This window comes from Sinocyclocheilus grahami, unplaced genomic scaffold, assembly GCF_001515645.1.
Source record: "Sinocyclocheilus grahami isolate Dianchi unplaced genomic scaffold, SAMN03320097.WGS_v1.1 scaffold109.1, whole genome shotgun sequence".
NCBI lineage: Eukaryota > Metazoa > Chordata > Actinopteri > Cypriniformes > Cyprinidae > Sinocyclocheilus > Sinocyclocheilus grahami.
Window position 1 is genome coordinate 1,174,514 of NW_015505288.1, and position 27,739 is coordinate 1,202,252.

The window sequence follows — 27,739 nt, forward strand, 5'->3', positions numbered from 1 at the left end:
TATATATTATGGATATCAATGGGGGCCAGCAACTGATTCGTTACCCATATTATTCTTCAAAATATCTTCTTTAAATACGAGTGTCTTTTGAAAACCATACTGGTGACAAATTATAGACAAATAACTTCTCATTCTTACCCCGTCAAAAAGGATGATTCTTCCGGAGCAAGAGCTTGTCGTGAAATACTGATCGTGGCTGTTGATAAAGGCGACAATATGAGAAATATCGTCATCCACACTGCCCTTCTTACTGAAATCACACTTATTAAGACACTGATCCTTCCATGACTCAAACGTATCGCCGGCCATGTTTAAATACTACTAATGAATTATACTCCTAGTTTTTGCCGAACTTTGGAATAATATCATTAAGTAAACAATCAGATTTTTAAATATTAGTTTGTTTGCTAGATTTGCTGTTCATAGGATAATGTTTGACGTGTCGAGAGCACGGGCGAGTACGGTGGCCGGGATGTGCCCAGATTCATTTCATACGGAAGTCAAGAACTGCAGGGAGCTGCGACTGGCAGTTGAACAATGTATTGTATCCTATGTCGTGCTGTTTTCTTGAGAACGCGACGTCGTGTAACGTTTGTGAACTACATGTGCTATTTGCTATAATAGGCTGTTGGAGAAAGCTCTAGTTAATTTCGATTCAGATGTCCTAATTTATTGATTGTTATTTTTTCAACAGTGCAGAAACCATTAAAACTTCAACCTACCTTTTTCAATCCACTTGTTTTGCAGAGGCTATATGGCCACATCTAAATTAATGAGAGCCATTAGGGTGTCAGAGTTTGGAGCCCCTTCCGTTTTAAAACTCTGCACAGACCTGCCTGTGCCAAATCCTGGTCAGAAACAGGTGGGTAAAATAAATATTTAAAAAATCTTGATTTCCTCATTTACTGATTGTTTAAGTTATGGATTCAGTTTAGTTTTCTCCCATGAAAGCTGATGCAAATTATTTATTAATCTTGACATTATTACTAATGATAACTAACTTCATTTTGAAGAATCAGTGCTGTCAAATGACATGACATAAAATTACATTATTTTTTCAATTATTTAATAAATGTCTTATTTTGCTTTTTGCACGTACCAAATGGTAATTTTTAGACCTTGCAGTAATGCTTAACTAATAAATAATAATAATAATAATAATATTTTCTGGAAGATTCATAATTAAATAGTTTACCCAAAAAAGAAAACTGTGTCATCATTTACTTACAAGCTCTGCAATCAGCACTGCTGTAAAATCACATCATGTTTATTTATGTAGCACTTTATGCAAAAGACTGCTTTAAATCAAGCAGCTTTACAGTATGAAACATGAAAAACAGAGTCAATGTCAGCATTATGTATATGTATATGTATAGAATATTCAATATTTTACCGAATTGCAAAAGCTGAATAATCAATCAAAGCCTACTGATTAATCAGCAAATTAATCGATGATTAGTCGATTAATCGTTCCAATAATGGTTAGCTTAATCGACCACCTTGTCTTTTTAGAAATAATATTTATGTACATCTACTGACTTAATTAGTCACAGTATTAGTTTATTATTGATATATGTTGTTATACATACCAGTCAAAAGCTTTTGAACAGTAAGATTTTTAATGTTTTTAAATAATTCTCTTCTGCTCACCAAGCCTGCATTTATTTTATCCAAAATACAGCAGAAGCAAAATTATTGTGAAATATTTTTACTATTTAAAATAACTGATTTCTATCTGAATATATTTTAAAATGTAATTTATTCCTGTGATCAAAGCAAAATTTTCAGCACCATTACTCCATTGTTCCAGTGTTCAGTGTCACACGATCCTTCAGAAATCATTCTAATATGCTGATTTGCTGTTCAAGAAACATTTTTTATCATTTATAATATCAATATTTATATAAAACAGTTGAGTACATTTTTTCAGGATTCTTTGATTAATAGAATGATCCAAAGATCAGCATTTTATCTAAAATGAAAAGCTTTTGTAACATTATACACTATACCATTTAAAAGCTATATCTATATCTATCTATATCTATCTATCTCTCTCTCTCTCTCTCTCTCTCTATATATATATATATATATATATATATATATACAGTATATATATACTATATGATAATATATATATATATATATATATATATATATATATAATACTTTTCTGGGGGGAAGAAATTATAGAATTATAGAATACTTTTATTTAGCAAATATGCATTAAATTGAACAAACGTGATGTTACAAAAATTTATAGTTCAGATAAATGCTGTTCTTCTGAACTTTCTATTCAAGAAATTTCTATTTAAGAAACCTGAAAAAGTTATACTCGGCTGTTTTTAACATAATAATAATAATAAATGTTTCTTTGAGCAGCAAATTTCTGAAGGATCAAGTGACTGGAGTAATGATGTTAAAACATTTTTGAAATCACAGGAATAAATTACATTTTAAAATATATTCAAACAGAAAGCAGTTATTTTAAATAGTAAAAAATATTTCACAATATTACTGCTTTTGCTGTATTTTGGATCAAATAAATGCAGGCTTGGTGAGCAGAAGAGAATTCTCTAAAAAACATAAAAAATCTTACTGTTCAAAAGCTTTTTTTTGTTGTTTTTTTGAAAGGAAGTTTTAAACACTTTCTGCAATTGTAGGTTCTGATTCGAGTCCATGCATGTGGCGTAAACCCAGTGGAGACATACATCCGGTCTGGATCCTATGCTCGAAAACCCAGCTTGCCCTATACTCCAGGATCAGATATTTCTGGTGTGGTTGAAGCTGTTGGGGATGGTGTTTGCCTCCTACGGGTGCCGTGATTTTATTTGTCAACTTGTGACCCATCTTGCACACTGACTACAAGTTTACATGTTTGCTTTGCATGGATTGCAATCTTTTCTGTTTTCACAGACAGGTGACAGAGTCTTCACCACAGGCACATTGACGGGAGGATATGCTGAGTTTACTGTGGCCTCAGAGGACACTGTTCACAAGCTTCCTGATTCCGTAGACTACAAACAGGGTGCAGCTATTGGAGTCCCATATTTCACTGCATACCGGGCGTTAGTTCAAAAGTAAGATTTTGTAATCATTGTTGTAGGGTCTTGAATGAGGTCACGGGTATGGCACTGCTTGAGGTGTTTGAAGCTATAGAAATGCATTATAAAGAGTACTTTTTCTCTAAACAGGGCTCATTCCAAAGCAGGAGAGACAGTTCTTATCCATGGAGCCAGTGGTGGGGTAGGATGTGCAAAATTTACCTTACATTTCTAGCATTATTGTACATCAAAAATGATTTGGATTAATCATACTTGTACAAATTTGTTCCTTAAAGTTTTGAAGTGCAGTTCCCCTTCTAGGGGACTTGCGCTGCGAACCCTAGTGGACACTTTGGGGAATGCTGCCAGCATGACCAGTGTCTGAAGCACATGTGGAAAAACTCCAATCCTATTGGTCCACATAGCCTGTGATGTCATGAACACGCCACTACCTTTTGTTGTCTTCAGGAGCCATTTGTTTGAAGCAGTGAGTGTGAAAGCCCAGGGCAGGTGAGCGTTGTAGGAAGTGTGTGCCTCCGTTCCCGAGGTTTCTGACACTTGAGGACACACACATCTATGTATCTAATGAGAAAGCTCCATTCATGTTTGTCCCTCTTCTCAAGATGAGGGACAAGCATCTGCGTTTCGTGGTTCGGGTCCCACTGCTGCCGAGGAACAGCGATTTGTATCTCGCGGCCTGTTTCTGTGTTTCATTGCTGTGGCACAGTTTATCTCAGCTCACGGTGATTGCTTTGATCTGCGGGAGCCGCACACCCTTTCTTCGGTTGTTATGATGATGAAGTGTGAGCACGGAGTCATTTCAGTCCTGATCTTGCGAGTTCGTGGGCGGAGCTATATTCAGCTCAGCTCTGCCTCTTTAATATGCATATTATTGTGTATGGAGAGTATCGCTGGACGTGGATATATTTAAATGCTCTGTTGAGAAATGCTTGTGAGCTTTCTCTCCCAGTGTGTTTCAGTGACCTAGAGTGATAATGGGGAATGTTCCTTCCTGTGTTATGCCGGATGGGTTTAGGAGTGGGCTGCCTCCTTGAGGTTTTTAAGTATAGTGGTCTCTTTGAGCCCCTTGCCTAGACTGTGCTGTCTACCATGTTTGGGTTTCATTTACTAATGGTCGGTCCGGATCTCCCTCATGTGAGCTTCTTGTCTGTAGCATTTGGACCAATCAGACACACAATTTTTCATTAGATTTAACAAAACAATTATTCATTAAATTAACAAATAATCACAGACCCCTCACCCAATAAACATACTGGGTGCCAGCATGTCTATGAACGACCCCAGGCCCCTGGTTACCATGGCAAACAGGACACCTCAGCCAGACCAGATAAACTTTACAACCTAATGGCATGTCGAGAGTTCTCCCTCTCACCATCTTTCAACCATAGGAAAAACATAATGCCCATAAACATGGACTCTTCTCTAATTAAAGGGTTAGTTCACCCAAAAATGAAAATTAGCCTGTGTTTTACTCACCCTCGAAGCATCCTAGGTGTATGTGACTTTCTTCTTTCAGACGAGTCCAATCGGAGTTATATTAAAAATTGTCCTGGACCCTCCAAGCCTTACAATGGGGGTAAGCGGGTGTTTGTTTGTCAACAGTTCAGAAGAGGTGAAATACAGTGCGCGCATTCATAATAAAACGTCCCTCACACGGCTACGGAGGGTAAATAAAGGCCTCCTGTAGCGAATCCATGCATTTTTGTAAGATAAATATCCATATTTCAAACAAAATTTTTTACATTCATATTTCAAAAGAAAATTCTAGCCTAGCTAACTAGTAATTCGCCATTGTCTGTGAAGTGAATTTGCTGTTTTGATTTGTGAATGAAGTTGCATGCGATAAATCATAACCATAGACTGTATAAAAACATAGACGTAGTGTCCGAGACGTCACCCGTAGGTTCCTGAAGAGCATTTTTGAAGCTCAAAGTGGGCAGAGCCGGCCGTCGCCATATTGACAGCACGTCACCGCGCGTCACTCCCTGATAATGTACTCACCCTCGAAGCATCCTAGGTGTATGTGACTTTCTTCTTTCAGACGAGTCCAATCGGAGTTATATTAAAAATTGTCCTGGACCCTCCAAGCCTTACAATGGGGGTAAGCGGGTGTTTGTTTGTCAACAGTTCAGAAGAGGTGAAATACAGTGCGCGCATTCATAATAAAACGTCCCTCACACGGCTACGGAGGGTAAATAAAGGCCTCCTGTAGCGAATCCATGCATTTTTGTAAGATAAATATCCATATTTCAAACAAAATTTTTTACATTCATATTTCAAAAGAAAATTCTAGCCTAGCTAACTAGTAATTCGCCATTGTCTGTGAAGTGAATTTGCTGTTTTGATTTGTGAATGAAGTTGCATGCGATAAATCATAACCATAGACTGTATAAAAACATAGACGTAGTGTCCGAGACGTCACCCGTAGGTTCCTGAAGAGCATTTTTGAAGCTCAAAGTGGGCAGAGCCGGCCGTCGCCATATTGACAGCACGTCACCGCGCGTCACTCCCTGATAATGGGCAAAAAGGCGGGAGCTGGTTGCTGAAACCAGGGTGTAGAAGCACCTAATCCTGATTGTAAGCCTAAAACTGAAATTTCCTGAAAAGTTATCTCTCAATTCTGATTGGTTGATTGGAATGGCGTTCCAGGATCAACAAGGATGTTGATCCAGGAACATGTTGTACTTGGTCAAATCACACTCACCCATAACTGACAGTGCTTAAAGTCGGCATGAAATCCAAATTGACAATTCTTATTTTTTGATGGAATACTGTAGTGTTTATTATAAATAATTTATCCATTACACTTCTTTTTTTTTTTTTTTTAATTCATGTGCCTTCGTAATCTTTAATCAAAAACGTTAACCTCCCCTCCCCCTCAAAACGACACGAGCTATGGCGCAAGGGCGGAGCTATCTGGAACTGCCAACAGCTGCAGTGACATCAGTGACGTTTGGGGGGAAAAGCTGAAGCTGATGCTTCACTTTATAGCACTGACACCAGTCATGAGGGAGTACATTATCCTTACACATTGAAAAGTTATTATGATATTACGGCAACATTACTCTAAGGACATCGCAAACTAATTTTTTTTTCATGAATATGACTTAACTTGATGGAGGCTCTCTCCTTCTCTCTCTCTCTCTCTCTCTCTACCTCTCTCTCTCTCTCTCTCTCTCTCTCTCTCTCGCATGTTTTGTGCCAATCAATCAATTCCCGAAGGAAGAAATCAAGTCCCGCCCTATCATTTCAGATGCCGTTTCACTCGGATATACGTCACAGTAGAGAAGAAGTAGAAAGAAGTAGTTTCATGCCAACTTTAAGTTTCCCATGCATATTTACAGCAGCGCAAGTTCTGCTCCACTTGCACATGTTGTAAACTTTCATCGGTCTGACTGTTATCAATCTGACGTCACAGACCTTGCTAAATGCTAAGAAATGCTAAGTCTTTAGCAGCCATACAGGCACATGAGCTAAGCCCTTTACCTCAACTGCTAGCTGTTAGCATCTGACTAACACTTAGATAGTGAGTGTAAAGTGTAACTTTCATACCACTCCTCTTTCTCCCTCCCTCTCACTCCTGGTTTCACTTACTGTTTGTGCTATCACCTTCTGTTGAGATTCAATCAGGGGTGTATTCTAGAAGGGAGGTTCAACAAACTCTGAGTTAAAACTTGAACTCTGAGTTGACTTACCCTGAGATTGAAAGTTTTCAGTTTCAGAACAGCTGAATAGGGTTAGTTCAATCCACTCTGAGTAGGTTGATTCTGAGTTTAGCGTGCGCACCATGACTTTGAAAAAACATGATCAATGGAGCTTCCATGATCAAATGGAAAATTACGATTCACCATGGCAACAGCTCCCACCAAAAAGACTTACCATGGAATACATAACTTGGTTACACTTTACTTGAAGGGGTGTGCATAAGACTGACATGACACATACATAATCATGACATGACTAATTTCATGAATATGAAGTTTTTTATGCATGTTTATGACAACTGTCATTAAGTGTCATTATAAAAAATTTTTCCCTTACCCTTCTTTTTTTTTTTTTTTTTAATTCATGTGCCTTCGTAATCTTTAATCAAAAACGTTAACCTCCCCTCCCCCTCAAAACGACACGAGCTATGGCGCAAGGGCGGAGCTATCTGGAACTGCCAACAGCTGCAGTGACATCAGTGACGTTTGGGGGGAAAAGCTGAAGCTGATGCTTCACTTTATAGCACTGACACCAGTCATGAGGGAGTACATTATCCTTACACATTGAAAAGTTATTATGATATTACGGCAACATTACTCTAAGGACATCGCAAACTAATTTTTTTTTCATGAATATGACTTAACTTGATGGAGGCTCTCTCCTTCTCTCTCTCTCTCTCTCTCTCTACCTCTCTCTCTCTCTCTCTCTCTCTCTCTCTCTCGCATGTTTTGTGCCAATCAATCAATTCCCGAAGGAAGAAATCAAGTCCCGCCCTATCATTTCAGATGCCGTTTCACTCGGATATACGTCACAGTAGAGAAGAAGTAGAAAGAAGTAGTTTCATGCCAACTTTAAGTTTCCCATGCATATTTACAGCAGCGCAAGTTCTGCTCCACTTGCACATGTTGTAAACTTTCATCGGTCTGACTGTTATCAATCTGACGTCACAGACCTTGCTAAATGCTAAGAAATGCTAAGTCTTTAGCAGCCATACAGGCACATGAGCTAAGCCCTTTACCTCAACTGCTAGCTGTTAGCATCTGACTAACACTTAGATAGTGAGTGTAAAGTGTAACTTTCATACCACTCCTCTTTCTCCCTCCCTCTCACTCCTGGTTTCACTTACTGTTTGTGCTATCACCTTCTGTTGAGATTCAATCAGGGGTGTATTCTAGAAGGGAGGTTCAACAAACTCTGAGTTAAAACTTGAACTCTGAGTTGACTTACCCTGAGATTGAAAGTTTTCAGTTTCAGAACAGCTGAATAGGGTTAGTTCAATCCACTCTGAGTAGGTTGATTCTGAGTTTAGCGTGCGCACCATGACTTTGAAAAAACATGATCAATGGAGCTTCCATGATCAAATGGAAAATTACGATTCACCATGGCAACAGCTCCCACCAAAAAGACTTACCATGGAATACATAACTTGGTTACACTTTACTTGAAGGGGTGTGCATAAGACTGACATGACACCTTCATAATCATGACATGACACATGTCATGAATATGAAGGAGGTTTTATGCATGTTTATGACAACTGTCATTAAGTGTCATTCGCTCAGTTATGTAATTTTTAATGCAAAGATGACATTGTTTGAGATGTCTTTGTAATGGGCTATGGTTAGGGGTAAGGGTAGGGGTAGGGTTAGGTTAGGTTTAGGTCAAATAATGTAATATTTGCATTACAAATGACATAACTGAGCGAATGACACTTAATGACAGTTGTCATAAACATGCATAAAACCTCCTTCATATTCATGACATGTGTCATGTCATGATTATGAAGGTGTCATGTCAGTCTTATGCACACCCCTTCAAGTAAAGTGTTACCCATAACTTTAATTATAAATCAATGTTATCAGAGGTAAAAACTGGCAGAAAGGAAATTGAACTAATATTCATTTTCATGGTGTCCCGCGGGCAAAAAAAGAAAAAAAATGTGGCAGCAGAAAAAAAATTAAACAAAAACATAATTCAATCAGGTAAAGCTTCAAGCATGAAATGGGTGTAGGCTACATGACTTTACAAACATTTGACATTCAATAAATATCATTCAGTGTATATCTATTTCAATGTGCAGCAGCTTTTTCCACATAGTCTAATGCTTTTTCACTTTTTCATTTAAATGATCTCTAATCCAACATGCTACATTTCTTAATTAGGGTAATGAAAAACATTTGACTTCTATTCAGCCAAGAAGGCAGAGACTCTTAAAATGGGGGGAGAAACTGCACCAGCACCACTGACAGATGAAGAGGAGATGGCCACAAAACCAATATTAAAATCCAACAGGGAAAAGAATAATTGTTGCTTTTGTATTTATAGAACATAAAGATGACCAAATAAATAGTGAATAATTTGTTTATTTAATAGTTGTGGTAGTGGTTATGGCATATATCTTGTACTACCCATCCCGCTGGCATCCTTCCATTCCATAGAGTAATCAGCTTCATTTTTGGAAGGCGCGATGATAGGAATATGCGTGTCATTAATGCATCCAACCACACTGGAAATCCTAAAGGAAATTCTAATGATTAGGTTACTTCAAGAGGTCTCAGCAAGATGTTATCAAGTGAACTTCATTTAAAAGTGGTACCGCTCAAATAAGTATGCATGTGGATATGGCAAAATAAAATAAAATAAAATCCTCTCCTGATGTAAATGTAACTCCCCACAAATTAATGCAGCCTCCTCATCTGCAGAATCCTGTGTAAAAAAGACATGCCATTTTTGTTAATTAGGGTAATGAAAAACATTTGACTTCTATTCAGCCAAGAAGGCAGAGACTCTTTAAATGGGGGGAGAAACTGCACCAGCACCACTGACAGATGAAGAGGAGATGGCCACAAAACCAATATTAAAATCCAACAGGGAAAAGAATAATTGTTGCTTTTGTATTTATAGAACATAAAGATGACCAAATAAATAGTGAATAATTTGTTTATTTAATAGTTGTGGTGGTGGTTATGGCATATATCTTGTACTACCCATCCAGCTGGCATCCTTCCATTCCATAGAGTAATCAGCTTCATTTTTGGAAGGCGCGATGATAGGAATATGCGTGTCATTAATGCATCCAACCACACTGGAAATCCTAAAGGAAATTCTAATGATTAGGTTACTTCAAGAGGTCTCAGCAAGATGTTATCAAGTGAACTTCATTTAAAAGTGGTACCGCTCAAATAAGTATGCATGTGGATATGGCAAAATAAAATAAAATAAAATCCTCTCCTGATGTAAATGTAACTCCCCACAAATTAATGCAGCCTCCTCATCTGCAGAATCCTGTGTAAAAAAGACATGCCATTTTTGTTAGATTTACTGTGTCTGCATGATGAAAATGAAAGTGGTGCGGTGAGAAAAAAAATCTTGTTTCCATTTGCATTAAGATTATTTTTCTTACCCCATTGGCAGATCATTTGACTTGTTTGCCCCAGGAAACAAGACTAAATATCGTTTCCCTATCGATACTTAACTCGTACTGCATCTTGCTTAAGACGCTTTGGGGAAACTCCTTTTTCTCAGAATACTGAAGCCTTTTTCAAACACGCAGTGTAACTGCACGGCCATTGGTTCGTGCAGTGTATTTAAAAACGAGCCAATGGCTCGGCAGCGGTGCCTTGCCCTTCAAACGAAGATTTTTTGGGACCACACTTCAAACGAAGGGTTATGAATTATCTCAGCGTAAACCGGCTTCAGGGGCAACATGGCTGCCCGAGCGAACAAAAAGACAAATAAATGTAAGCATTTTTGGCATTAATAAAGATTTTAACGAAAAGTAATCATTTGTTTTATGTTACATTCAATCGTGAGTTCATATTTACAGTCATGTTACTCAAAGAAATGTTTGCAAAAAATCGCTAATATTTGCTAACTAACGTCATATCATTACTGACTGCAGGATAGTGCCACAACATATTTTCATGTCTGATCAGGGCGGTAACCACCGTAGACATTGAGGGGGACTAGTCCCCGCAATAATTAGAAATCACTAAACTCTTTTCTCAAATATTGCCAATTCGAGAGACAGAGAGAGAGAGATGAAAGTTGCATGTATGCGCGTCTGTGCGTTTCTCTTTTTAGAGTGAGTTTACTTTTAAAAAACAGCGAGTTTATCCTCTCGTTGCTGGAAAATATAATGTATCGATTCAGTATTTAAACTGTTATTAATAAAAGTCGTGGGGCAGCGTTGACAAGCTCTCACGTTTCTCTTCTCCCAGTCACCTCGGAGAAAGAAACGGTAAAATCGCGGGGCTGAGCGTTCAGGCTTGAGTGATTTTTTGCGCCGGCATAGCCCCACGTGTTTCACTCTGCACACAGCGCTTTGATCTGCCAGTGTGTTTACACTAAGGATTAGCACCTTTCGCAGCTCTTTGATCTGCCAGCGCTGCTTTCACTATGAAAGCGTCAGTCTGTCCCTGCTGCGCTCGCGGTTCCTCTTCTTCAATGAAGTTGGCCCCGCCTCCCCTGTTCTCGCGTTTCTCCGCTCCCAGTTACCTCAGAGAAGAAAAAGCTAACTCGTGGGTTTGAGCGATCAAGCTTGAGTGAATTTACGCTGGCACAGCCCCCGCGTTTCACTCTCCATGCAGCTCTTTGATCTGCCAGCGCGAGAGTTTGTCATGCTCTGCTTCGCTCTCTTCAATGAATTGCCTTCCCCTCCCCTTGTCCACTATGAGCGGATCTGAGAGAATGCACGCAGCACTTTTGATCTGCCAGTGTGTTTACACATAAGGATCATCAATACCCCTCTTCTAATGAGTGGTTTGATCTTCTTAGGCAGATTGAAAGAAAAGGCTGTCACTATGATTATCACTGACTGCTTCAGACTCTGGATGCGTCTGGACCACGCCTGTGGGGGTTGACTGTTCTTGCTTCGAAAGCATCGAGTCTAGCGCCCCTGAATGGCCTCTGTCATGCCTCCAAGCACCCCGTTCAGCTCTGGGTGCCGACGGCAGTGTGTTTGTGGTAAATACTGTTGTGAACACTGGGCCCGTTCAAATTGCGCCCACACAACCGATAACTGTTATAGTAAGAGAAATAAAACACAAACATTTTCAAAAGAGAGAAAATTTCCTCTTCCTCTTATCACTAGCATCAGGTCCCCACTTGGCGGCCTGTCGCTCGAACCAGTCAAACCCCTCGCCACACAGGCCGAGGCCTAGCAGGCCATCCCCGGAGTGTCAGACTGGGTTTTGGGGATAGTAAAACAAGGTTATAGACTTCAACTCGCTCGAAGACCCCCGCAATTCAGCGGCGTGGCTTCCACCTCGGTTCAGAGCAAGGACACACACGTCCTGCGCGCCGAGGTGATGAATTTGCTGGTGAAACGAGCTGTAGAAATGGTTCCCCTGGCTCAGAGCAAGTCAGGCTTCTACAGCTGATACTTCCTCGTCCCCAAAAAAGGATGGTGGCCTGAGACCCATCCTTGATTTCAGATACCTGAACCGCACCCTCATGAAACGGTTGTTCAGGATGATTACATTGAAACAGATCCTGTCGCAATTATGCTCAGGGGACTGGTTCTTTTCGCTGGATCTGAAAGATGCCTCCTTTCACATCCAGATAGCCCTCCACCACAAGCGATTCTTGAGATTCACCTTCAAGGAAGTGTCTTATCAATACATAGTCCCTCCTCTTGGACTGTCCCTAGCTCCTCGCACTTTTACGAAGTGCATGGATGCGGCTCTTTCCCCGCTGAGACAGACGGGAATCCGCATTCTAATTACCTCGATGACTGGCTCATTATGGCCCAGTCAGAGGACGAGCTACTATCCCACAGATCGTTACTCCTCAGCCACACCGCGCCCTCATGAAACGGTTGTTCAGGATGATTACATTGTAACAAATCCTGTCGCAATTATGCTCAGGGGACTGGTTCTTTTCGCTGGATCTGAAAGATGCCTACTTTCACATCCAGATAGCCCCCCCACCACAAGCGATTCTTGAGATTCGCCTTCAAGGAAGTGGCTTATCAATAGGCAGTCCCTTCTCTTGGACAGTCCCTAGCTCCTCGCACTTTTACGAAGTAAAAGTTCAGCTCTTTCCCTGCAGAGACAGACGTGAATCCGCAGTCTAATTACCTCGATGACTGACTCATTATGGCCCAGTCAGAGGACGAGCTACTATCCCACAGATCATTACTCCTCAGCCACTTACAGTGCCTGGGACTCAGGGTCAACTTTGCCAAGAGCACGCTGTCCACCAGCCAACGGATATCGTTCCTGGGAACAGTTCTCGACTCAGATCGTGCACTGGCTATTCGGCATCTTGCGGCCTCATTCGAAATTGGAGCCCTACGCCCTCTCAAGGCGTTTCAGAAGATGTTGGGCCTCATGGTATTTCAGCTGGGCCCTTCAGTACTGGCTAAAACCACAAGTTCCGTCCCACACCTGGTGCCATGGATGCATGCGTGTCAAGGTGAGCCGGGCCTGCGTAGCAGCCCTGGCCCCTTGGAAAGACTTTCAGTGGATGGATCGGGGCGTGCCCCTGGGTATGGTCTGCAGAAGGAAGGTAGTCTTGACAGACGCTTCCAACATGGGTAGGGTCGAAAGAGGAGAGTCGGCTTCACATCGAATGTTGAAAGTGAAAGTAAAAGTGAAGTGACATGTGGCCAAGTATGGTTACCCATACTAGGAATGAGTGCTCTGCATTTAACCCATCCTTAGTGCACACACACAGCAGTGAACACACACACACACACCGTGAACACACACCCGGAGCAGTGGGCAGCCATTTATGCTGCGGCAGTTGGGGGTTCGTTGCCTTGCTCAAGGCACCTCAGTCGTGGTATTGAAGGTGGAAGAGAGCGCTGTACATACACTCCCCCCACCTACAATTCCTGCCGGACCTGAGACTCGGAACTCGCAACCTTTGGGTTACGAGTCCGACTCTCTAACCATTAGGCCATGACTTCCCCACAAATGTTCCCCTTCGCACCTTTCAACCAGACCTAAGGGGACACCACGTGCTAGTCCGCTCAGACTGCATGACAGTGGTGTCATATATAAATCGCCAGGGCGGTCTCTCCTCGAAGTGCCTCTTTATTCTGGTAGAGCGCCTCCTGGAATTTCGCCTAAACTTGCATTTGCTAAGAGCAGCACATATGCTGGGCAGGTTGAATCAGACATGCTATCCCGGAGCAACGTCCCCTCAGAAGAGAATCTGGGATATCTTCGGTAAGGCAGAAGTTGACCTCTTCGCCTCAGAAGACAACTCTCACTGCCCAATTTACTTTTTGAAGGACAAGGATGCATTGGCCCGTGACTGGCCCAACCTCCTTCTTTATGCTTTTCTCCCGATCGCCCTGATCCCACAGGTAATCAAGGAGCAGAAACACAAGATTCTGCTGGTGGCCTCGCTCTGGAGGACCAAACACTGGTTCGCAGAGCTGTCTCAGCTGCTTATAGCAGCCCCGTGGCCCATTCCCCTGAGACGAGACCTCCTCTCTCAGGCGAACAGAATGATATGGCACCCCCAGCCCGAACTGTGGGCTCTGCACCTCTGGCCTCTCGATGGGAGCCTACGGACCTCCCCGAGAGCATGCTAAACACAATATATCAGGCTAGAGCACACTCTACAAAGCAGCTCTATGCCCTTAAATGGTCTGTCTTCTCCGCCTGGTGTATGGCCTGCGGCGCAGACCCAATTTGGCGCACAAGCAACCCATATTTCTGATATTGTCCTTCCTGCAGGAGCTGTTGGATAAGGGTCATTCCCCTTCCAAGTTCAAGGTCTATGTAGCAGCCATAGCAGCCTCACATGCTCCTATAGCTGGCCAGTCAGTGGGCAAGAACAACCTAGTTGTTCGCTTTTTTGAAAGGGTCTAGGAGGCTCAACCCGCCTCACCCTGTCACCGTTCCTACATGGGACCTGCCCACGGTGTTGAGGGCCCTTAAGAGCCCTTCTTTCGAGGCGCTACGGTCTGTTGACCTTCGTCCCCTGACGCTGAAAACCACTCTGCTACTGGCGTTAGCATCGGTAAAGCATATGGGTGATCTGCAGGCGCTCTTGGTGAGCCCTACCTTCCTCAATTCGGGCCCAACGACTCCAAGGTTGTCCTAAAGCTGAGGCATGGTTATGTACCTAAAGTGCTCTCAACTCCGTTCAGAGCTCAGGTGATAGCTCTTTCGGCGCTTCCTCCTTTGGAGCAGGACCAAGAGCTAAATCTACTCTGCCCCATCAGGGCATTGAAAATATACATTGAGCGTTTCGCCCAATTCAGGCTGTCGGATCAGCTTTTTGTATGCTTTAGGTGACCGCACCAGAGGGTCTCTGGTCACGAAGCAGAGACTTTCCAAATGGATAATTGATGCTATCAAGCTAGCATACTCTTCTTTGGGCCTTCGATGCCCCATGGGAGTAAGAGCCCACTCTACAAGAGGCATTGCCTCTTCCTGGGCTTGGTCTAGCGGGGTTCCATTGCAGAGATTTGTGCGGCTGGACCTCGCCGTCCCCATTTACCAGGTTTTATAATCTGGACGTCCCGGCTTTACAAGCTCGGGTCCTTTCTGCTTAATGGACTTACTCTAGCAAAACCAGTGCTAAATCAGGCATTTGCCTTCTCTGTACACTCTTGGCCCCCACTGGGTTCCGAGGCTGTATGATTTTTCTTGGAACGATTACTTAGCGCCGGGCCGACCTCTGTGGGTTTGGCCCTATCGCTTCCTGTGGGGCTTCCCTACAATTACTTGGTCCCGGGTCCTTTCTGCTTAATGGACTTACTCTAGCAAAACCAGTGCTAAATCAGGCATTTGCCTTCTCTGTACACTCTTGGCCCCCACTGGGTTCCGAGGCTGTATGATTTTTCTTGGAACGATTACTTAGCGCCGGGCCGACCTCTGTGGGTTTGGCCCTATCGCTTCCTGTGGGGCTTCCCTACAATTACTTGGTCCCTCTGGGCCCTTGGTGCTCAAGGCAAGTTTAAGCATTGGTCGTTCCTCTATCATAGCACGGCGGGATTGTACTGGTTCCCCAAAGCGTCTTTAGCAAGACGCAGTACGAGTGAAGTATGGATAGGGAACGTACTCAGTTACTAACGTAACTTCGGTTCCCTGAGATATGGGAATGAGTATCTGTGTAGCTGCACGACTCGGTCGTCGCTTCAGTCGAAGTAACCTGAGGATCCTATGGCGAAGTGCACGGTTATATAGCCAGATGCCCCGCCCATATTGGCGGGCTGTGCTGCCATAGGCTCGTGCAGCGCTGCTGCCAAGCCATTGGTTCATTTTTAAATACACTGCACGAAACCAATGGCCGTGCAGTTACACTGTGTGATTGAAAAAGGCTTCAGTATTCGGAGAAAAAGGAGTTTCCCCAAAGCGTCTTAAGCAAGACGCAGTACTCGTTCCCGTATCTCAGGGAACCGAGGTTACATTATTAACCGAGTACGATTTTATTTTATTTTATTTTATAGCCTATAAAAACTGCATCTTGATTTCTGAATTTTTAGATTTTTTTTCTTGAAATAAGGCAAAAATCTCAGCAATAAAAGCATTTTTGCAGCGTTAATGAATGTATAAAATATTTAAACATCGCTTACACTTTAAAAAGTGGGAAACTTTCACATCCAAACTCAAAGTTTGTTGACCCAAGAAAAGGGAAACTCAGGGTTTTCTGGTCCAGTAAAAGACAAAACTAAACCTCTCTGTAAGTTACCATAGTAACTTACTCTGTGAACCTAACCTGGTCAAGAGCAGGTTTTCTTCGGTAAACCCAGAGTTTCTTTCAGTCTCCTCCCCCTTTTTAAAGCGTAAGCAATGTTTAAATACCTCATTCATTCATTCACGCTCCAAAGATTGCTTTTATTGCTGAGATTTTTGCCTTATATCAAGTACAAATATCTAAAAATTCTTAAATCATGATGCATTTTCTATATAAGGACAATATATACGATATTTAATCTTGTTTCCTGGGGTAAACAAGTACAATTAATTGCCAGCGGGAACAAGATCATTTTTTCTCACCGGACCACTTTCATTTTCATTTTGCAGACACGGTAAATGTGATAAAAATGGAATGTCTTTTTATAAGGGATCCTGTAGATGAGGAGGCTGCATTAATTTGCGGGGAGTTACATTTACATCAGGAGAGGATTTAATTTAATTTGATTTAATTTATTTATTTTGCCATATCTACATGCATATTTATTTGAATGGCATTTTTAAATGGCGTTCACTTGATAAAATCTTGTTGCGACCTCTAAGTAACCTAATAATTAGAATTTCCTTTAGGATTTCCAGTGTGGTTGGATGCATTGATCACACACAAATTGTCACCTTCTGAAAATGAAGCTGATTACTGTATGAAATGGAAGGATGCCAGATGGAAGGGTAGTGCAAGATATCAGTTGTCCTGACATTTTATCCTACCCGTTAGATTGTCCTACCAGGCTTTAATATTTACACATCAATATTGCGTCCTTTTTCTCATGCTGAATAACAACATTTAATGTATCTGCATTACTGTAATGGTAGGTTTAGTGTTTGGGTAGGTGTAGACTTTAATAAAACACAATCTAATAGGTAGAAAAAAATATTTATTGTTGGTTTCCTGTAGCTGTATCCCTTCTAGCCACAAGCGCGATTATAACTCATAATTACTGTATTTGCATTACTGTAAGGGTAGGTTTAGGGGTGGGGCAGGTGTAGACATTAATAAACCATAATTTTACAGGTAGCATTTTTCATTGTCGAATTGTACTACCCACTGTTTTAACGGGAGGTAGCAAAATCTGACAGGGTAGCACAAATCGACAGAACACCGTAACCACCACCACAGCTGTTAAATAAATACAAATTATTCACAGTTTATTTGGTCATCTTTATGTTCTACAAATACAAAACCAACAAATTATTATTTTCCCTGTTGGATATTAATATTGGTATTGTGGCCATCTCCTCTTCATCTGTCAGTGGTTCTGTTGCAGGTTCTCCTCCCATTTTACGAGTGTCTGCCTTCTTGCTGTTAGCTTCTGAATAGAAGTCAAATGTTTTTCATTACCCTAATTCAGAAATGTAGCATGTTGGATTAGAGAACATTTAATTATGTGAAAAAGCATTAGACTATGTGGGAAAAGCTGCTGGACATTGAAATAGATATACACTGAATTATATTTATTGAATGTCAAATGTTTGTAAAGTCATGTAACGTTAGCCTACACCCATTTCATGCTTGAAGCTTTACCAGATTGAATTATGTTTTTAATTTTTTTCTGCTGCCACATTGTTTTTTTCTTTTTGCCCGTGGGATACCATGAATAATGAATATTAGTTCAATAAATTACCTTTCTGCCAGTTTTCACCTCTGATAACATTAATTTAGAATTAAAGTTATGTATTCCGTAGCGGAAGTCTTTTTGGCGGGAGCTGTTGCCATGGTGAATCGTAATTTCGGAGCTCCATTGATCATGGCTTTTCAAAGTCGTGGTGCATACGCTAAACTCAGAGTCAGCCTACTCAGAGTGGATTGAACTAACTCTGTTCAGCTGTTCAGAAACCGAAAACGTACTCTGTTACAAACGTAACCTCGGTTCCCTGAGATACGGGAGCGAGTACTGCGTCTGCTAGACGCTATGGGTAAAAAGTATTTTTTCTCCTGAACTGAAGCCTTTTTCAATCACGCAGTGAAACTGCACAGCTATTGGTTCATGCAGTATGTTTAAAAAACGAACCAATGGCTCGGTAGCAGTGCTGCACAAACCTATGGCAGCGAAGCCCGCCAGAATGGGCGGAGTCATCTGGCTATATAAGCGGCCACTTCGCCATAGGATTCAGGTTACTTCGACTGAAGCGACGGCTGAGTCGTGCAGCTGCATGGCACGGCTAGCAATGCAGTACTCTTTGCCGTGTCTCAGGGAACCGAGGTTACGTTTGTAACCGAGTACATTCCCTTTCGATACTACACTCGTACTGCATCTGCTAGACGCTATGGGAACAGTACAATCACGCTGTGCCATGGTAGAGGAATGACCAAGATAATTCTTGTCCAAAGAACAATAAACTCCTCCAGGCTGAACAGGCTAGCCTCGTGAAGGCCTCACCCAGCCGAGTGATCGTTCCAACAGACTTGCGCAGCCTCAGCACCCAAGGGGGCCTAGAGCGCACAAGTAAGCTCTCTGACAGGTCTGGGCATATTACATCCAAACTGCACTCTGCACCATCTAAGCAGAAAGAACCCTAGCCTGCAAGGCAGGGACATCCAGGTTATAAAGCCTAGCAAAAGTGGACGGCGAGGCCCAGCCGGCCGCCGCACAAATTTCTGCAATGGTCATGCCGCTAGACCACGCCCACGAAGAGGCAATGCCTCTAGTTGAGTGGACTTGTACTCCAACTGGGCATTGCAGGCCCAGGGAAGTAGGCTAGTGAAATAGCGCCGATTATCCACTTAGAAAGTCTCTGCTTCGTGACCGGGTGTCCTTTAGCGCGGCCACCGAAGCAAACAAAGAGTTGTTCCGACTGCCTAAATTGGGCGGAACGCTCAATGTAGACCTTCAGAGACCTAACTGGGCAGAGTAAATTCAACTCCTGGTCCTCCTCCGAGGGAGGAAGCGCAGAGAGGTTGATAACCTGTGCTCTTAACGGAGTCGAGAGCACCTTAGGTACATAGCCATGCCTTGGTTTCAGGACAACCCTGGAATCGCCAGGCCCAAATTCCAGGCAATTAGGGCTTACAGAAAGTGCCTGCAAGTCACCCACTCGTTTGACCGATGCTAGCGCTAGTACCTGAGCGGTTTTAAATGACAGGGACCGAAGGTCGACGGACTGCAGCGGCTCAAAGGGAAGGCCCTTCAAGGCCCTCAGAACAGTGGGCAGGTCCCATGTATGGACAGTGAGAGGCCAAGGCGGATTTAGCCTTCTGGCTCCTCTCAGAAAACGAACAACAAGGTTGTTCCTGCCGACCGTTTGACCTGTTAAAGGGGCGTGAGAATCCACTATAGCCGCCACATAGACCTTGAGCGTGGACGGGGAGAGACCCTTGTCCAACAGCTCCTGTAGGAAGGACAGTATCACAGATATGTTGCAAGTGAGTGGATCCTCGCCGCAGTTTGAGCACCAGGCAGAGAACACCGACCATTTAAGGGCATAGAGGCATCTTGTCGTCGGAGCTCTACCCTGAGAAATGGTGTTCAATACACACTCTGGGAGGCTAATAGGCTCCCATCGAGTGGCCACAGGTGCCAGGCCCACAGCTCTGGCCTAGGGTGCCATATCGTCCTGTTCGCCTGGGAGAGGAGATCACGCCTCAGGGGAATAGGCCATCGGACTGCTATTGTGGTGTCTTCTGCCGATGCTGTGAGGAATCATTCTCAAAGTCTTGGGGTTTTGATGCCAGAAAAATAGACTTTTAATATCAGAGAGATAATGCAGTCTAGAGATAATCTGCAGAAAATCTCCAGAGTCTGTGGCTGGACACTCTTTTATACAGTTCTTTCCTTTAAGGCGTGTTCCATACATTTCCTACATCCTGTCATTGTTTACCTTTTTTTGGCTATGACTCCAATCTGTTTCCTGCAAGCAGACAGGAGCCCCCAGTTTATGTTACGTTAAAGCAGTGTTTCTCAACCCTGGTCCTGGGTGCCCCCCAGCACTGCACATTTTGTGTGTCTCCCTAATCAAACACACCTGATTCAACTCATTAGCTCATTAAAAGAAACTCCAGGACCTGAAATGAGTGTCAGATAAGGGAGACATACAAAATGTGCAGTGTTGGGGGGCGCTCAGGACCAGGGTTGAGAAACACTGTGTTAAAGGAAGAGGCCCCATCATAGGCCCCATGTGCAGCTTTACTATAAACTGTATGTCTGCATATTCCATTCATGCAGGCCTCTACACACATATGCAAATATAAGATTATAATGGTAAAATAATTGATACATGAATGGTTATATTCACAGTGATTATGCTTGAACAATTCATATTTTGACCAATAAAAATCTTCCACTCTATTAGCAGCTGTGACAGCTCTGCTAACCAATGCTGGTTTTTCCATAGCAGGGCCACTATGAGCACTTTGCGTTTCTGTTCCCTGATCTGCCTGATCACCTGTGGAATCAGGGCAACTGGGGGAAAAGCGTAGAGAGGGAGGTTGGGCCAGTCGTGGGTCAACGCATCCTTGTCCTTTGTAAAATAGATTGGGCAGTGAGAATTGTCTTCTGAGGCGAAGAGGTCTACTTCTGCCCTGCCGAAGACTTCCCAAATTTGTTGAACTGTCTGCGGATGAAGCATCCACTCCTCTGAGGGGGCCTTGCTTCGTGACAACATATCCGATCCTCGGTTCAATATGCTCGGAACGTGTTGTAAGGATCCACCCGCCAGCCCAAAAAGCGGAATCCAGCGGCCTGGTCGAAGGTTTAACGAGGCCTAGCATTTTCTGAAACCTTTTGAGGGGGTGAGAAGGCGCCAGCTTTGAAGGAAGCCGCGAGCTGCCGTATACTTCACTTCCATCTGAGCTGAGTCAAACACTGTTCCCAGGAACAAGACTCGCTGGCTGGGAACCAGTGCGCTCTTGGCAAAGTTCAGACATTCCAAATGGCTCAGGAGAAGGGCTTTGTGAGATAGTGACTCCTCCCTTGACTGGGCCAGGACGAGTCAGTCATCGAGGTATTTGAGAATGCGGATTCCCGCCGTTCTCAGGGGGGAGAGAGCCGCATCCATGCACTTTGTAAAAGTGCGTGGAGCCAGGGAGAGCCTGAAGGGAAGGACTGTGTATTGATAAGCGAATCTCAAGGTGAATCTCAAGAATGGCCTGTGATGGGGGGCTATCTGGATATGAAAGAAGATTCTTTCAGATCCAGAGAAAAGAACCAGTCTCCTGGGCAGATTTGCGAAAGGATCTGTTTCAGTGTAATCATTCTGAATGGCCGTCTCATGAGGGCGTAATTCAGACATCTGAGTTCGAGGAAGGGCCGCAGGCTGCCATCCTTCTTGGTGGCGAGGAAGTAACGGCTGTAGAAGCACGAATGCACACGTCTTGCGCACCAAAGGGAGGAATTTGCTGGAAAAAGTAGCCATAGAATTGGTTTCCCCGGCCCAGAGCGATGAGGCCTAGCATTTTCTGAAACCTTTTGAGGGGGTGAGAAGGCGCCAGCTTTGAAGGAAGCCGCGAACTGCCGTATACTTCACTTCCATCTGAGCTGAGTCAAACACTGTTCCCAGGAACAAGACTCGCTGGCTGGGAACCAGTGCGCTCTTGGCAAAGTTCAGACATTCCAAATGGCTCAGGAGAAGGGCTTTGTGAGATAGTGACTCTTCCCTTGACTGGGCCAGGACGAGTCAGTCATCGAGGTATTTGAGAATGCGGATTCCCGCCGTTCTCAGGGGGGAGAGAGCCGCATCCATGCACTTTGTAAAAGTGCGTGGAGCCAGGGAGAGCCTGAAGGGAAGGACTGTGTATTGATAAGCGAATCTCAAGGCGAATCTCAAGAATGGCCTGTGATGGGGGGCTATCTGGATATGAAAGAAGATTCTTTCAGATCCAGTTCACAAAAATATGATCTTTCGCGTGCAGAATTGTGGCAGAGATGTAATCCCATACTCTCACGCCACACCTTGTATTTCTCACGCTGAGAAATAAGGGATAACTTGTCCTGCTATAATTATTGGACAAATACGGAGGGAAGCTCTCTGCCGAGTTCACCTACCAGCCAATCAGAAATTACAATGTTGTTGTTTCCACGTAAATTATGTGACCGCAAGCGCGTCCGTTACTAAGCAACATGGATGCGCACACCTGTGTAGTGTAAGTTGGGAGAGCAAGACCCGATGAATGCTGTAGGTAACCTTTTTTTTAGCATTTTGATTTTACGATTCCTGGACGAAATCACTTGGCTGTGATCAAAGATAGTGAGAGCTGATGTTGTGGAATATAGCCAAATTTGTGCTAAATTATTGTAGCGTCTGCGTAGGATCATGCATGAAGCTTTGGACTGTTTATGGTTTAAAAGAACCCTTTTAGCCTTTTGACATTTGCATACAAATTACAGTTCTGGTCTCATTATTATTGATGCAGTCTTAGCAACTTAGCTTTGGCTGCCTAGCAGGAACTAAGGAAAGTACTAGAGATGTTATAACAATGGGTAAATATGATCAAATACAGACAAATTCGTCCAAATAAAATAAATTGTTTTATATATTTATTTTTTAAAAGTGCCAACTGAACCTCGTGCTCAATGTACATACTGTACACATACAGTAGGATTGCAGAACTTGCCCTGAGCGTGTATGTCAAGCTGTGTGTGTGTGTGTGTGTGTGAGAGAGAGAGAGTTGTTGTAAGTGTTTGTTGCACATTTTGATGCCTGGATGACGGGTAGAGGGCTCCCACTTAAAGCACTGTGGTTTCCCCACTCAAATGCAGATGCAGAGAGTGTTCTCCATGGTGGGTTTGAACAAAACCAAAACTAGGAACAGTTTGGCTCTGGACAGAACGCTATCATCTATCATGACTGTGAAAATGGCTGGCCTTGAGCCAGGGTGTTTAAGTGGGAGCCCCCTACCCCTGTCATCAAGACATCAAAATGTGCAGCAAACACTACAACAGAAAAAAAAACATTCATAAACTGAAATGTGCTCTCTCTCTCTCTCTCTCTCTCTATATATATATTCAATTCAATTCAATATGTGCTTTATTGGCATGACAATTGTTACAATGTATTGCCAAACCATAGTGTTTACATTGAATCTAAAATAGATATGTATTAAAATATATATATGTAGCATTTGGACCAATCAGACACACAACTTTTTGTTATATTTAACAAATAATATCGAACTCCCCATCACCTAACCAAATGGCCAATTACGAGGGTCTATGGACCCTTCACTAGTTATGGTTAATTATTCATATTTCCCCATGAGCTGATCCGCTACATATATATAAATAAATAAAAGAATAATAAAAAAATGCATGCATGTATATATAATTAAAATAGAACAAATCAACATTTATTATTCTATGAACAATTAAAAATTCAATGGTGTGTGTGTGTGTGTGTGTGTGTGTGGGTGTGTGTGTGTTGTCTTAATACTGATTTGTAGACAGGTGCAGTCTCAACAAATCAACATTTATTATTCTATGAACAATTAAAAATTCAATGGTGTGTGTGTGTGTGTGTGTGTGTGTAGGCGCATTACTGATTTGTTGACACTTTTTGTGACAGGCATCAATGTATTTTGCCGCTAGTAAGCTACAATCTTGTTTTTCACCTAATAAATATTGAAGTTTTGTTTTATTGTTTAACATTTTGAAGTCAGGGCAAAGTACTTCAAATTTTGGATAAAATGTTTTTCTAATGTCTTGATAGTTAGGGCAGCTGGTGAGTATGATTGCTCTCTCGCTCTCTCTCGCTCTCTCTCTCTCTCTCTCTCTCTCACACACACACACACACTCTCACACACACACTCACTCTCACACACACACAGATTGACATACATCCACAGGGCAAGTTCTGCAATCCTACTTTATGTGTACAGTATGTACATTGAGCACTGCTCTTCAGTTGGCCTGTTTGTGGCCAAATTTCTTTTTTCTTTTTGATACATTTGTATTTTTTAAATACATAAACCTATTTAGTTTATTTGGATTTATTTTTGAATGTCTGATTTACCAGTTGTGATTTACCACTTGTTGTCATTTCTATTTGTTCAGGTCAATTATGAACAATAGGTAAAATTGAACTGCTAGCGAAAACTTGAGTGAATTGGGTGCTGCAAATATTTGAATGGCCCCTCCCCTTTGTGTGACTCCTCCCCTTTAAGTGGCCCCTCCCACAGTCTAACTACAAACTTTTGCTATAACTTGAGAGCCCTGTATTAGGATCTTTTCATTTTACTTTTATCTTATTTTAGTTTATTTGACCATCACCATCTTCCCTCTCGGTATAGGATTATAGCAGTTCTAGCAACTGTTGTCTCCTTAAAGGGTTAGTTCACCCAAAAATGAAAATTCTGTCATTAATTACTCACCCTCGTGTTGTTCCAAACCCGTAAGACCTCCGTTCATCTTCGGAACACAATTTAAGATATTTTTGATTAAATCTGAGGGCTCGCTGACCCTCCCATAGACAGAAAGGTAACTACCACATTCAAGGTCCAGAAAAGTACCATGATTGACAATGTAGTCCGTGTGACATCAGTGGGTCAACTGTAAAGTTACGAAGCTATGAGAATACTTTTTTGCACAAAGAAAACAAAAATAACGACTTTATTCCACATTTTCGTCTCTACTGCGTCACTTTGGATGCGCGTTCACAACAGTACCATGATGCGAGCGTGTGGGGCGCGTCCACAAGTGACGCAGTAGAGACGAAAATGTGGAATACTGGAATGACAGTTGAACCACTGATGTCACACGGATAGGGTGACATTTTAGAACCGGTTCCAAATTTCCAAGAACCGGGTATTTGATAAGACGCGTGCATTTCGATTCTGCTTAACGATTCCTGTGTTGTGATTAAAAACGATTTAAGTGCAGGAACGGAAAGGACTTTGCGCCCTGTTTGCGTGCAGCGCACACGAAGTGCGAGCTCAGAGAACAGGAAGTGGTACGGGTTCCCGGTTTGTGTCCGTTCTCGAACCGCTCCGTGTATTTCCACTGTAGAAAAGGTTGTTCCGGGCCGAAACTGACTTCTTTCATATTTGTCAACCAATATGCAGAAAACTACGTCAGCATATCATCATAAACACAGACGTTTTTGTCTTACGTGAATGTAAACAGATGAGAAAGAAAACACACATGTACAGTATTTTTAGATCTGCGTGCATTCGGTATAACGATTCCTGTGTTGTGATTAAAAACGATTTAAGTGCAGGAACGGAAAGGACTTTGCGCCCTGTTTGCGAAGTGCGAGCTCAGAGAACAGGAAGTGGTACGGGTTCCCGGTTTGTGTCCGTTCTCGAACCGCTCTGTGTATTTCCACTGTAGAAAAGGTTGTTCCGGGCCGAAACTGACTTCTTTCATATTTGTCAACCAATATGCAGAAAACTACGTCAGCATATCATCATAAACACAGACGTTTTTGTCTTACGTGAATGTAAACAGATGAGAAAGAAAACACACATGTACAGTATTTTTAGATCTGCGTGCATTCGGTATTAAAGAGACAGCAGCCTAATAAACGCGCTGCCTGTCAGTAATGTTAATCAAAGAACAAAAGAAAATCATTCACTGATCTTGACTGAATATACTTAATAACTTTAATTGATTAATCTATATTTTATTTATGAAAAGGAAACTATGCAGTGTTTTTAAACTTTTAATTACAGTTTCTGTATCTGAAATTTTGTTCAGTTGTATTTATTTATGATATTGCTAATTGATTTGTTTGCTCCTATCTTATTACTGACTGTTTACTTGTCTTTAACATTTTCATATTTGAAATTTATATTAATCTAGTTGTTTTTGCTGTGGTATGAATGCTTTGTAAAAAGACAGAATAAATGTTTGACATCTAAATGTGTCACGAATTCGGTCCATGGACATATCCCATCATTCATTGCACGGTTTGCACACTGCACTGATTGCACTCATTGCACACAGCTGTTTCTTATCACCTCACTCACTATATAACACCCACTCAAACTGCCATTCTCTGCTGAGTATTGTTTAGCCTGTACCCCTTTCAGAGTCTCCTTGGTTTCCTTGTTTTGCCTTGCCTGTTTTTGCGGTTTCTGATCTTTGCCTGTTTCCCTGGATTTTTCCCTCTCGTCTCGCCCCTGTGATTCTGTCTGCCGATCGGTGACCTACGCTAGCCCTAGGACTATTCTTGTGCTTTTGCCCGCCATATACCTGTTTGCCATTGTTCGACCCTGCCTGTTATATCACGTCTCTTTAATAAAAGCTTGCAGATGGATCCACACGCCTCACGTCTCGTCAGCCCTGTTACAAAATGTTTGACTTAATTTTTTTTATATTGGATTTTTTATGTTATTGGAATCGAAACTAGGAATTGATAAGAATCGGAATCGGAATCGATAAAATTCAAACGATACCCAACCCTATACACGGAATACTTTGTCGATCATCTTGGTACTTTTCTGGACCTTGAACGTGGTAGTTACCTTGCTGTCTATGGGAGGGTCAGAGAACCCTCATATTTAATAAAAAATATCTTAAATTTTGTTCCGAAGATGAACGAAGGTCTTATGGGTTTCGAGCAACACGAGGGTGAGTAATTAAATGACAGAACTTTCATTTTTGGGTGAACTAACACTTTAATGAGCCAAACCCTGACTCAGCAATTCTGCAGCATTGAAGATGAGCTTGACACAGTTCAGAAAGAACTGAAACAGTCCTACAGACTGCGCATGGACTCAAGTAAAAGTCATCCTGCTGCATGTCACACTGCCAGCAGTGCAAACCCCCTCACCCCTGTACACAGATACAAAACCTTCAAGCCTTCTGCTTGACACTTCACAAGTCAGTTTCCTGAAAACCTCTGCAGCCACAGAAGGAAAAGAATCAATTCAGACAAACTCTGAAATGACACATAGGGTGACACTCAAAAACCTCAACCGAATGGCCAGACACATCCCTGCATTCACACCAGAACTTGAAGGAGACCATGACGTCCACACTTACGTGTGAGATATTGACTTTCATCTGCAGTCTTGGACCAGTGTAAACCACCAAGATAGACTCTATCTGCTCTGGATCACCTCTAGCCCAGAGGTGCAACGCTTCCTGGCCCGATAACCAGGACACATCCAATCGGATTACCAGCAGCTTAAACAAGCCATCATAAAGGAATTATCAGACCCAGAGTCTGAACACGGACTAATTGCTGCCCTAGCCGCCAAACAGGGCCCAAATGAAACTCCACATGCTTACTACCACAGACTTCGACGAGCTTACTTCGGAGCTCGCAATGAACCTGGGATGGAGGAGGACACCAACTTCAAGAGCCTTTTCCTCCGAAACCTCCACCCTATTTTAAGTCACCATTTAGGCGTTATGGTCTGCTACACAATGCCTATTCAAC

At 42.5% G+C, this 27,739-nt stretch overlaps 2 protein-coding genes across 3 annotated transcripts in view; one reads left to right on the forward strand and one right to left on the reverse strand.

Annotated features, from left to right (window-relative positions):
- tyw3 (tRNA-yW synthesizing protein 3 homolog (S. cerevisiae)) overlaps positions 1-320 on the reverse strand; it is a 3,299-nt gene extending 2,979 nt beyond the window's left edge. Inside the window, exon 1 of the mRNA XM_016277127.1 lies at positions 139-320. Coding sequence (XP_016132613.1) covers positions 139-309 — 171 coding nt within the window. The 5' untranslated portion in view covers positions 310-320. The remainder of the gene's footprint in view (positions 1-138) is intronic.
- Positions 321-473: 153 nt separating this feature from the next.
- Positions 474-27,739, forward strand: part of cryz (crystallin, zeta (quinone reductase)) — a 35,828-nt gene continuing 8,562 nt past the window's right edge. For both annotated transcript variants that reach the window (XM_016277125.1, XM_016277126.1), the window contains exons 1-5: positions 474-539; positions 748-862; positions 2,661-2,813; positions 2,914-3,077; positions 3,192-3,243. In XM_016277125.1, coding sequence (XP_016132611.1) covers positions 755-862; positions 2,661-2,813; positions 2,914-3,077; positions 3,192-3,243 — 477 coding nt within the window. In that variant the 5' untranslated portion in view covers positions 474-539; positions 748-754. The remainder of the gene's footprint in view (positions 540-747; positions 863-2,660; positions 2,814-2,913; positions 3,078-3,191; positions 3,244-27,739) is intronic.